General features: G+C 46.3%; 1 protein-coding gene across 20 annotated transcripts in view; it reads left to right on the plus strand.

Moving 5' to 3' along the window:
• PPFIA4 (PTPRF interacting protein alpha 4) overlaps positions 1-12929 on the plus strand; it is a 53313-nt gene that overhangs the window by 35857 nt on the left and 4527 nt on the right. For 14 of the 20 annotated variants that reach the window (XM_027564146.1, XM_027564136.1, XM_027564138.1 and 11 more), the window contains 6 exons: positions 528-590; positions 1175-1201; positions 2966-3141; positions 7663-7760; positions 8415-8590; positions 10729-10797. In XM_027564146.1, coding sequence (XP_027419947.1) covers positions 528-590; positions 1175-1201; positions 2966-3141; positions 7663-7760; positions 8415-8590; positions 10729-10797 — 609 coding nt within the window. Of the gene's footprint in view, positions 1-527; positions 591-1174; positions 1202-2965; positions 3220-7662; positions 7761-8414; positions 8591-10728; positions 10798-12929 lie in introns of those variants that run through there. The other 6 variants (XM_027564139.1, XM_027564150.1, XM_027564149.1 and 3 more) reach the window with 4 other exon arrangements.

Below are 12929 nucleotides of genomic sequence, written 5' to 3' on the forward strand. Positions count from 1 at the left end.
AAGAGGTGGTAGCACTGATTCAGCAGGATCTCAGCAGGTGTAATTCCCTGCCTCCCACATACTGCCCATGAGCTCCATCTCCCCAGTTCTCCCTCTTCCAGGAATTCTAGATCTTTGGGCAGAGTTTGCAAACAGGGCCTTTGTGGGAAGCAGAGGAAATAGGGCATTTGTAAATTCTGGCCCTCGAACCTCTCCAGAAGAATGTAAACCTGTCCATAGAGGCCCAGAGGAAATCTTTCACTGTAGTCCATCTCTGTGATTGGGTTAGTCCGTATACCAGATTCATGCCATTTATTCATATTCATTCAGAAAAATTTGCTGAGTACTTCTGTGTGCCAGACACCGTGCTAAGCAGTGCAGACACGGTAATAAAAGAGAGCTGCTCAGAGCTAGACTGCAGAATTCTGGGCTGGGCCTGTGATGGGACTTGGGGAAGGCAGCTCTGTCCTTGTCCTGGAGGCTCTCAGCCTGATAGGGAGCCTAGGCACCCCAACACAGGACCAGCTAGGTTTCTTCTCTGCCTGCAGTCTTCTGGGAATGTCTGGGTCACCCACGAAGAGATGGAAACTCTGGCAACGTCCACTAAAACAGTGAGTCAGGCCCTGGGTCCTGGGTCTGGGGTTAGGACTGATGACTTGCATGAGGATGAGGGGAAGGTTATAGGAAGGCAAAGGGGGTTGCAGCTGATACAGTATAAGCTTGGGATCCCTGCTGTTTGATGGAGTTCTGCTCTCAGAGTGGTGGGTTGGTGGGAGAGAAGTGAGAATGGAAACAGTTCGTGGGGGTGGGGGTGCATCCCAGGGGGCTCACAGGCTCACGCTAGGCTCCTAATGTACTGCAGAGAAGAGGAGGGCTTGGGAACATCTTGCCCAGCTACAGACATGAAGCCAGTCTTTGCCCTTGTGCTGGATCCTTGGGGAAGGAACAGGGAGGGTGATGAGGACCTGGGAACTTGGCTGCCTGTGATTCTGCCACACACACATTTGATCCCCGTTTACTGCAAACCCAGGCATGTGCACCACCTTCTGTGCTGAAACCATCCCAGCAAGCTTTCCCTAGTCACCCATCCCGCTGCTGGGGTGTCTGCTCTTTCCTCCTGATGGGGCCTTGGGTGGAGGCTGCCAGGTTTCTTGATTTTGCCTCTTTCCCCCTGACATGCTGCACTTGTTCCCAGGACAGTGAGGAGGGCAGCTGGGCTCAGGTAAGACCCTGTCCCCTTGTTCAGAACCAACTCGCAGCAGTTTGGGGTGGTGTTCTCCCAGCAGGTTTGCTCCTGGAGGACTCTGAGCCCTGGTCTTTTAGGTCCCTCTTCACACGAAGAGCCCTGGGCACAGGTTTCTCCTCTGCTGAAGCCCTGCCTCATTCCTTCCTCAGTCCCCTTTCATTACCTCTGGTTTTTACCATGGCAGGTGAGGACCCTTGGATGGCTGTGCTCCCAGCATGCCTGCCTCTTCCCCTCAGTTTGACACTCTTCCCAGGAGTATTGAGATCATTTGTATGAATCCTCTTCCTCTTCCTCTTCCTGACCCTCACGGGGGTACCCCTGGCGAGCTTAGCAAAGGGCTTTCATTCATTCACTTAACAAGGATTTATTGAGCAGCTACTAGGTATTAGACCTTGCTCTACAGAAGTAAGCAATCTTAGCCCTCCTGAGGTTTATATTCTAGTGGAGAGATAGACAGTAAACAAATAAATGGACAGTATGGCAGATAGATATGAGTGCCATGAATTAAAATGAAGCACAGAGCAGCACTGTTTATACTTACTGGGCAACAGCAGCAATAGTAGAATGGACTGATCAGGTACAGTATATTGTCATAGTAAAATACTATTCAGCAGAGGAAATAAATGACTCGCACATACAATGTAACGTGAAAGCTATAAGTCCCAAAAGATTTTCTATTAAAACTCTCAACCAAGCAAATGTAATTATATTATTTAAAGAAGTACGCATCAGTGACCATAAGAACCAATAAAACATTTTCTCAAGAAGGGGAATGACAGAAAACTCAGGAGAGGTTTTTCCTCTCGAGGGAGCAGGGCACAAGCTGGGGAAGACACAGGGATGGAGGCCACAGTGGATGACATCCAGAGATGTTAACTTCATCTTTATGCTTCACAATGAACATACGCTGCATATATTTTATATGTATGAACTATTTTTTAAAAGATAAGATAAAATATTCAGTTCTAAAAAAATCAGATTAGGTAAAGAAAGAGAGTGATGGAGGGTTGCCATTAAAATTCTTTTTAAGGATAGATGGTCAGAGATGTCCCTGCCTGCAAGATAGGAGGCAGTGATTAACTGGAGCAGGCCTCTCAGAACCAGACTGGGTAGGGGGTTGTGCACATGCTGTGTTGGGGGTGGGGAGACAGCATACAAAGGACCTAGAGGATTTCTGGAGAGACCACCAAGCCTTAGAGAAGAGCACTGGCTATTCAGGCACAGGTCACCTTACTTCATTTTTTTTTTACATCTTTAGTCAAACACAATCCCTTGTGGACCATATGAAGACAGTTTCCCAAGAAAGACTGGCTTTCTTAGCCACTCTGCAGGTCCTCTATAAAGCAGCCTGACCCTTGGACTCAGCAGGCTTGTGGCTGACTGGAAATCAGGAAGGCAAGTCTGCCTTACAGCACCACAAATGCCTTTCAAGTTGATGGGAAGGAGTTCCTATTATCTGCTGCCTAGATAGATGCTTCTTTTCATTACTGTAGATAATTGATAAGTGAGTAGAAATACATCATTACAGGATTTAAAACATTCCATTAAAAATCCCCACCTCCCACTTGACAAACCACTATGTTATACTCAGACATTGTTCCCCAGCCTCTCAGTGAAAGTAAGCTGCGATTTTATTGAATTGCCATGGATGTTGGAGTAAGATTTCTCTCTTCAACAATATGCTAGCTGCAACCTGCTGACACTGCCTTTGCCCCCATCCTCCTCCATCTTGTTCCTCAGACCCTGGTCTATGGGGATATGAACCACGAGTGGATTGGGAACCAGTGGCTCCCCAGCCTGGGGCTCCCCCAGTACCGCAGCTACTTCATGGAGTGCCTCGTGGACGCTCGCATGCTGGATCACCTCACCAAGAAGGACCTGCGGGTCCACCTGAAGATGGTGGACAGCTCCCACCGGTGAGCCAGGCTGGAGCCCACGGCCACCTCCCAGCACAGGTCTGCCCCCGTTCTGGGGGTCTGTCTCCAGGAATAGAGGTGCTTTTTCTTTACCAGTTTGGGATAGTGACAGATCTCCATTTAGGGAAAGTCAAATCTTTGTCTCCACTGCAATTTGAGGGTTTAGTCCTGAAAGGTTGTTGCTGAATGAAAAGACGCTGGGATTCTTGGCCTCCAGAGGAGAATTCAATCCAGGGCCAGAGACGAGGCTTGATCGCTCAGAGCTTTTGTGTAATAAAGTTTTATTAAAGTATAACGGAGATAGAGAAAGCTTCTGACATAGGCATCAGAAGGGGGCAAAAAGAGTACCCCCCTGTTAGTCTTCAGCTGGATGTTATATAGTCACTAGCAGTCTGTTAATGAAAGAAAGGAATGTCTTAAAACTCAGAATGGCACCAGGCCCCTCATCCATAAGATGCATTTTGGGATAATCTTGGCACCAGATGATTCATCCCGGGCCATAAAACGATTGACTTGAATCTTATAGAAGGGCAGATTGCCATACAAATAGTTTCATTTACATAGATTAGGGGAACAATGTCTGAGTATAACATACTGGTTTGTCAAGTCCGTTCTGAGCCATTAGGTGGAACCGACTTGAAGACAGAATCTGGGGTAAATGCATAGTACATTAACATAGTTTAAGACAAATATTTCCATAAGAAAAATGCATTGGTTAACTCAAGGTTTGAGAATAGTTAACTTCAGGTGAAACCAGGTGTCATGATGGCAACACAGTATTTTAAGAGAAACCTCCTTTTAAATTTGTATGGAGAAGGCGATGGCACCCCACTCCAGTACTTTTGCCTGGAAAATCCCATGGATGGAGGAGCCTGGTGGGCTGCAGTCTATGGGGTCGTGAAGAGTCGGACATGACTGAGAGACTTCACTTTCACTTCCCACTTTCATGCACTGGAGAAGGAAATGGCAACCCACTCCAGTGTTCTTGCCTGGAGAATCCCAGGAACGGGGGAGCCTGGTGGGCTGCCATCTATGGGGTTGCACAGAGTCGGACAGGACTGAAGCAACTTAGCAGCAGCAGCAGCAGAGAAGGAAAAAAATCGCTAGTTTGTTTCCTCCTGCCGCTTAAGAGACAGAAAAATGTCTGACACTGGCAACCTATTTCCTCCATTTGGAGACCCCTGGCCTTCCTACCTGTTACCCTCTCAATCCTCTCACCTCCAACTCTTAAGACACAGTCATTTCTTTTTAGCTTCACTTGGAAAAATGTCCTCATAGATATGAATTTTATTTCTTGTCACGGGGCTTGCTGAATTCCCTACATGTATCCGGAGAAGACTCATACTGAACCCAGCATCTATTTTAGGTACCTGATTCCTTACAAGATCAGAGGAAAGTTCTATCTGGATTCTTGCTCTGCTAACATCCTAGATCTGAGCCTCTCAGCTTTAAACATACATCCTTTTTGTACAGAAAGTCATCCAGTGTTCTTCTCTTTGTTGACAGATCTTCTGTGCAAAAGTGTCTGCAGTGGAGGTCACCAACTGGTAGCCTGAGGGTAGAATTTGGCTCACTAATGTATTTTGTTTGGCCTACATTGTATTTTTAAAATTATGACTTTAGTTGCCAACATTTAAACACTAGGAAATATTACACAGAATTCTGGATGTCTGGCTTCTCTTGAAAAACAGGATCATGGAAACAACCAGCTGGAGCTAGGGAGGCAGCCCTCCTAAAACATAGGTATTCCCCAGGTCCTCCTACCCGCTCCAGCCTGCTTCACTCATTTGAAATATGTGCTTGACCCCAGCTGGCGTTTGGGTGGGAGAGTAAAGTGGGTGGTAATAGTTCCAGGAGTTTATAGGTTTTAGGAAGTCCTTTTTAACATTCAGCTTCACATCATACCAACTATCTGAGCCAGCTCTTTTGCCTTGAGTGGTTAATGTGTCAAAGGTTACAACTGAGAGTGTGTGGCTTTTCAAGGTTCTATTTGGAATCTGCAGGTGTCCCTTGGTCTCTCCAACTCATAAAGAGCAAATTGTATTTGGAATAGATTAGTTAGCCTCTATATTTTTATGGCTGAGGAAACTGAGGGATAGGAAGGAGCAGCAGCCCAAGGTCACTCAAGGATACTATCAGAATGCAAGTTTCCTGACACAAACCCAGTTCTCTTACCACCATGCCGGAGAACCTCCTGTGCCGGAACCGTTAGCTGTGTCTGCCCTCCCCCCTCACCGCTAGGGCTGAAAGGCACTCTTTTGTCTCTGTCAGTCTGGGAGGCTGCCAGACCTAGCTGCACCTGTCCTTGCTGAGTGATTGATGGGGCTGGAGAGAGAAGGGCCACTGCCCACCAAGCTGAGATGTGCCTCGGCTGCTTCAGGATCTGGCAGCCCAGCCCTGCCCAGCGTTATAGAAGTCTTCCTCTGACCCTTTGCCCAGGTCCCAGGAGAGAGACTCAGACTATACACATCTGCAGCCCCAAATCGTCAGCACTTCAGTGTTAATGAAGCATTTCTGCATTCCTTATTACCTCAGTTATGTCTATAACTGCTTTCATTCCACTCAGTATTTCATAAGCATATTCTCATCTTTAAAAAATGTTTTTTAAGTTATAATTTTTTAACGATGAGGAGGAGATATTTAAAAACATCTTTCACAGATGGAGAAAACAAGTCCAATAGAGACTGAGTGTCACCAGGTCTCAAGTCAAGTGGCTGCAGAATGGGGCCAACATTCGTTCTTGACACCTCACTGAGAGCTCTTTTCCTTAGACCATAGTATTCTATTGAGCAGGTTTCCATGAGCATCTCCGATTTTGATATGAGAACACACACACACAATAATCAGCAATGTCCTCCTAAGAGTGGCACCATTACTGAGTGCCTCCTATATTTCAGGGGCTGGACTAAACCCTGTCATACAGGATCACCTTTAATGCTCATGGTGATTCTGCAGGAGAGGCACTACCCCCGTTTCACATATGCCGAGTGCCACTCAGCTGGAGAGTGGCACAGCTGGCATTCAGACCCAGACTGATCTGACGTTAAGGGCTTTATATTTCTGCTATACCATACAACAGCTTTTTGAAAGTCATAGGAACTGAACTGAAATTATAGTAGGATCGCAGTTAGAGGCATTTCCAGTTAGGAGGTATGTGTGCATCTGCCCTCCTTCCAGGGACCAAAGGGCTTAAAGGTCGTGAGCCAGAAAACAGTTCCTAGAAATGGTGTCTCTGAGCTATATGGGATTCTTTTCTAGGCAGATGGGCTACCTGGGTAGAACTGAGGTAAGAAAAGTAGGGAGCAATCCAGCATGATTTAATCTCACAAAGCAATGAGCTCAATGGTAGTCAAAAGCAGCTGGAGTTGGGAGAGACCTTCTATTCTATTCCTCCACTTTATATATGATAAAATCCAGAGAGGATGAATGGCACAGTAGTGTTCAAGTTTAAAGAACACTACAAGGAAAGCTGCTCAAGGTGGAATGAGCTGCATTGAGAGGTAGTGAGTTCCCTGTCACCAGAAGTGTTCAGGCAGAGGTGTTCATACTACTCAGAAGGTTGTCAAAGAGGTGACTCTTGCATTAGGTCAGAACTTGGACTGATAGCCTGTGGGGTCCCTTCTGCAGTCCTTGGGTTTTGGCCTGGCTTAGTCATTTTTTACTGAGTACATACTATGTACCTGGTACAGTTTAAAGTACTTTAATAGTTTATGTGAATTATTTCATGTAATCCATTTAGGATTTATGATGTTTACATTTATGGACTGTGTCAAGCACCATTCTAGGGATTTAAGATACATCAGTGAACAAAACAAAGCTTCCAGTTACATTGTAACTGGGAGACATAGCAAGGAATTATAAATATACAGAATGTTAATAGATAAAAGGTGGTAGGAAAAAAATTAGACCAGAGTAAGGTGGATTGGGAGTATGGGCTGGGGGTGATGCTGGTGATGTTGCAGTTTTAAATCAGGTGGACAAGGTAACTACTCAACTTGAAATACATTTGAGCAAAAACTTAAAGGAGACAGGAGGATGAGCCACGTAGCAGTCTAAGGGGGAGGGATGTCACAGTCGGAAGGAGCAGCCACTGCAGAGGCCCCAAGGCACAGAGCCCAAGCATGCCTGCCGTGTCTGAGGAACAGCGGAGCTGTCAGTATAGGGGCAGGTCATACCATAGGCCATTTTAGGGACTCAATGAAATGGGCGCACAAAAGAGTATCTGTACGGGTCTTTGTCATTTCAGACCCTGGAGAGGGAAGGACATGTTGCTATCATTCAAAGAAGTTTCCTTCATCAGTCAAGCCCACACCCTGGCTTAGAGGGAAGATGGGTAGGGTAGTAACCCTTGAATGGATCATATCTAAGCCCTGGGGAAGGTGGAGAAGGAGCAGGCTGGGACGCTCTTTGTACTGGAGGATGTAGGTCTTGATGTGCTGTGACTGGTGCTGGATATGGGGCAGATGAGGTTGAAATGCAACCCCACTGAGGCTCTGGCTCAGGGGGGCTGTGTGCCTGCAGAACCAGTCTTCAGTATGGCATCATGTGCCTGAAGAGGCTGAATTATGACCGGAAGGAGCTGGAGAAGCGGCGGGAGGAGAGCCAGCATGAGATCAAGGGTAAGCCTATCAGGCTCGATGGAGCCTCCTCTGAGGGTTGTGGAAGCAGCCTGGGGGGACGAGGGCCTGCCACACAGACCTGCCTCCGGCTGAGGGAAGACAGGAGAGGTGTCCCGTGCCACAGCAGAGATCCAAATCTGAGAGGGAAGGCAGAGCCTGCAGGGAGACACAGGCTCCGCCCAGAGGATGCTGCCACCTGTTGGAGAAGAAGCAGCCCCCGCCCCACACACAAGACAGGGCCACCAACCAGACAAATGCAAGGGTGTGAGACAGTGCTCAGAGAACTTGGTGCTGTGGGTGGGGTTTGACCAGAAAGAAAGGCAAGTCTTAGGAGAGACCTTGAACGTAGAAAGACTAAGAAAAGGGCCATTCCTGCCTAGGGACAGGGGATCCCTGATACAGGGGGTCTGGGGAGAAAGCCTATTGGCCTGAACCTGCAGGCTGGCAAGAATGGAGTAGTATGGGCTGGTTCTCCAAGAGCTCAGGTCCCAGGGAGGACAGAAAGAAGATGTGGAAAGTTAAGGGGGGTGGGAGTGGGTAGGAGCCAAGACAAACAGGGTAGACTGGAGCTCTGGGTCCAGGGACCTCCATTTCTGTCCCTGGAGAGGCTTTGGCCACACCTGTCTCTGCTGCTTTTCTGCCCCCACCCTCCAGATGTGCTGGTCTGGACCAATGACCAGGTAGTTCATTGGGTCCAATCTATTGGGCTCCGAGACTACGCAGGAAACCTCCATGAGAGTGGTGTGCATGGCGCTTTGCTGGCCCTGGATGAGAACTTTGACCACAACACACTGGCCCTGGTTCTCCAGATACCCACACAAAATACCCAGGTGGGCATACTTGTCATCAGTCTCAATCTCGGTCTCCCTTTCCTCTTGCTTTCTTTCCCTCTGATATGCATAGGTTTATGGATTGGTGGGAGGCCTGTCCTAGAGGGGATCACAAATGTCCTCAAACCTCCAAGTGGTCCTTGTGCATAACCAAGTTCCCTAGGAAACAAGTGTTCCTCACAAACAGAACATGCTCAGCACAGGCCTGGTGCCCCTGCAGTGGGCACCTCCATCTCCTCCCAGCCACATCACTGCAGTTGAGACTTTGCCTCAACTTGCTTTTCTGACCTGACTATTCATTGAGAAAAATGAATAGCCCTAGCCCTAGGGCCCAAAAGGACCAGAGAACCTGTATCTCCTTTGTTTCCCATCTTAGGGATCTGCTCCTGGGTCCCTAGGTTTAAGAAAGCTAAATATACCAAATAACACAGCCCAGAGATGCTCCATGCCAAAGCTTTGTCTCCCTGTCAACAGCTCAAAAGATTAGACATCTCCTTCCATTACATTTCATATTTATTATGGAGCTATCATCTAAGAATATAACTAAATTCTCTTGAACTTATTTATGTTTGACCTTTTTAACTTCCTGTGGATAATGGACTTGAGAATTACTACCTGTTGTATAAAATACTTCCTGATTTTATTTCTCCTAAATGTAATTCACATTGGGCTCCCCCTGGGGAGGACAACTGCCTCATCCTAATTGTCTGTGATTTGGTACAGATGTTTGTTTTTGACTAGTTCTACTTTCTGTCATTTCATAAACCCTGATTGTGCTACCTCTGGGTCTGAGGCTTTGTCTTTCCAGACAGAGTGGTCTTAATTCTTTTAGCCTTTCTCATATAGAGTTGTTTCCATGCCCTGATCATTTTAGCTACCCTTGTCTGGACTGTTTGCAGCTGTCATATATCTTCTGAAATTCAACCACCAGAGCTGCACAAGCTATTCTGGGAACAGACAAGTTTTTGCTTGTGCAAGGTAGTGTTGAATTGTCTCGTAATTTTGGTGGTGTATTGGCCTTTTAGGGGTGATAGCAGCACACAAGCCCAGGGTGTCCTGTAGTGTCTTTACAGTGACCCATCCCCACCAGTCAGAATGGATCGCACAGATTCCCCTTGTTCTCTAGGAAGAGCTGAGATTTCCCCACAAAATGCAATATCTCTATGATTGTCCACCTCCAGCCTCATTGGTCGCCTTCTTGCCCACTTACACAGCTTCATAATCATTTTTCACTACCCAGGGGAACAGTGTCATCTGGATACTTGAAAATTAACTGTGCGTCTCTCTTTTGATCATTTATAAAAATATTACCCATTACCAACAAAGACCGTCCTCACAGAATTCTATGGTTAGTATTTTCTACTCAGAAATGGGCTTGTTTTGTCTTGTTTCCTGTCTCTACATACATCCAGTTTTTGTGGATAGCAATACATCTGTAAACAGTAGCAGGGCTACCCCTCTGTTGCTCTCTAACCATTCTTGTTTTTCTGACCCATTCATTTAGCTTAGCTATTAAGGGAAGTAGGATCTGATCCAATATGGAATCCTTCACTAAAAATGGTTAAAAATATCTGGTGGCAATTTTGAAAATTTCCTTGTTTCTGGCATTTCTCAAATCTAGTGAGTTAAAGTACTAGGAGGCCTACAGAAGGCCTTTATGCCCCACACAGCCTAAGGGCTACCAATATCCATGACTGAGCAGTCTCCTAAGTTAAAATTTTTATTTGGAACCTCATAAAATACATTTATATAATCTAAATAAATCTTTATTATACATGTTCTCCATGCATATTTATCCCTTCAGAGAGGTAGTATGCCATGATATTCCCTTATAGACAAACTGTTGGTTTTTGCCCCCAGTTAGTGAAGCCTGTCCATCCATGTGTTCTATAGTTGTTTTTTTTTAAATTATAGTTTTCTAATTAGCTCCATATGGAAAAATCCTAAGGTTTACAGTTTGACCTGTAGGCGGACACCAAGGTCAGGCCTAAAGGAACAGTATCAAAGGCCAATGGGTTAAATGAACTGAAAACCCCATCTCCACCCTTGTACTCCCTACAAAACAGGTGAAAGATGGTATTAGAAGTCAGTAACCATAGCCTCTCCCTACTCTCCCTGTCTCACCTTGTGCACTCTAGGCACGCCAAGTGTTGGAGAGAGAGTTCAACAACCTGTTGGCTTTGGGCACAGACCGGAAGCTGGATGATGTGAGTACCTAGCTGTTAACTGGGGACCTTGAAGATTTGGTGGTCACTGCTGGTTCATTGAAGTTCATGAGTTCTTCTTTCCTTGGGTTGATGATTGGTGGAGTAACCTAAAAGAGGAGAGCCATAGAGGATGGGGATGATGTCAGGGGGTTGAGGAGGCAGAAACAGGCCTAGCAATAGGCCTAGAGAAATCTCTATGAAGCTTCTTCCTTGAACCTCTAGCATTTTCGAACTCTGTGCCCCAAACCCCCTAACTACAGAAGCTCAGAGGTTTCCCCCAAAGGCAATCTCTTTGGGATCATACCTTTTACTGTATCTCTTGCTGCTGCTGCTGCTAAGTCGCTTCAGTCATGTCTGACTCTGTGTGACCTCATAGATGGCAGCCCACCAGGCTCCTCCGTCCCTGGGAGTCTCCAGGCAAGAACACTGGAGTGGGTTGCAATTTCCTTCTCCAATGCAAGAAAGTGAAAAGTGAAAGTGAAATCACTCAATCGTGTCCGACTCTTAGCAACCCCATGGACTGCAGCCCACCAGGCTCCTCCATCCATGGGATTTTCCAGGCAAGAGTACTGGAGTGGGGTGCCATTGCCTTCTCCGACTGTATCTCTTAGACCTCTTTTCAGTGTTGTCAGCAAAGCACATCTCCAACCTGTTCAAAAGTTTCCATCCCGCCCAGCAGTGTGATTGTTTGGAGGTGGAAGTTACGCTGAGGTCATTCAATGACAGGTTTGCTCACATGTTCCTCAGTTCAGTGTGACATAGTTACACACATGGCTCAGGCTGCTATCATCCCAGCTTCCCCTCTAGTTTTACTCATGTGCCCTGGTCACTGAAGAAACAGTCCCTTCCAACTAGATTTTGTCTGGCCTTCCTCTCAAGTTTAGGCTGGACTGTTTCTGGGAAGACTCCTAAGTTCTGGCCATAATACTTCTGTAAGAGATGCCTACTAACACATGGGTTTCCTGAGGACACAGTCCCCTCAGTGCCTGCCTTCTCTCCCCTTCCACCTCCCTACTCACTTTCCTATCATCAGCCTTGCCTGCCCTCCCTGTCAGGTCCACCTTAGCTGCCTTGGTTCCAAACGAGTTAAAAAAGAGCCCAGACTATTTATTTTTAGTTTCTCCATCTTCAATCAGATCTGCTGATCCCCATTTTCTGTGCAGCTTCCCTTTGTTTGCACCCCCACCCCATCAGTGCCTCTCTTTAGACTTCTGGGCCTCCTTATGGGACACCATTAGTGTTACCTACTTATCAGTTAATCTTTTCTTGGTTGGGTTTAACAGGAATAAAACCTGTTTGTGGAATGACTACTCTGCCTTGGTAGATAGGACACACTCAGAAACACACAGAATTTGTAAAGGGGTGTTTTCTTCACAGAGGTACCTTGAAATTTGGAGTATGTTATTTACCATACACACACACACGTGTGTGTGTGTGTGTGTGTGTGTGTGTGTGTGTGTGTGTATTTCAGTCAAGGAGATAAACTGCCAAACCCCACTAGGTGTCCCCGTTCTGAGATCTGAATCTTCCCAATGCCCCTACAAGGAGGACATTCCTTTATTTCCCATACACTAGGATCTGAGCTTTCTTTGATAGAGCTTTCTCATAAATCTTTGAATGGTGCTTTCTAATTTAGAAAGGTCTTTACTCCTTCAGTCCTGACAAAAATAGTCTTTGAATGCCTATTCTGGGTCAGGCATGGGGCAAGGCATGGTAGTGAAGTGATGGCAGACATCTTATTTTATGCTAGTAATAATCACACGAGACAGGCTATTATCCCATCTTACAGATGAAACTGAAGATCAAAGAGGTAACTTGCTGTCACAGGTAACTTATCTACAGTCATAGGCTGGTATGTGGCAGAGCAAGACTGGAGCAAAAGTGTATCTGATTCCTGTATTCTTTTTCCTACATTCCATTGCCTCCTAAAAGTGGAGATACCAGGCGTCAGACATTGAGGCGGAGTTATTGAGTAGGTGATATTATCTTGGCAATGTAGTGGTCTTTCTGGGATGCAGTTGGGTGCAGGGCTGGAGAGAACTGATTTTTTAAAAGGAAGCTTAAAATAGAAGGCCAGGTCCCATGAATAATATGAGATTTGGGGCTATGGGGCAGTAGCAGGGGGGAGGTTG

The sequence above is a fragment of the Bos indicus x Bos taurus genome, chromosome 16 (assembly GCF_003369695.1).
Source record: "Bos indicus x Bos taurus breed Angus x Brahman F1 hybrid chromosome 16, Bos_hybrid_MaternalHap_v2.0, whole genome shotgun sequence".
Lineage (NCBI taxonomy): Eukaryota > Metazoa > Chordata > Mammalia > Artiodactyla > Bovidae > Bos > Bos indicus x Bos taurus.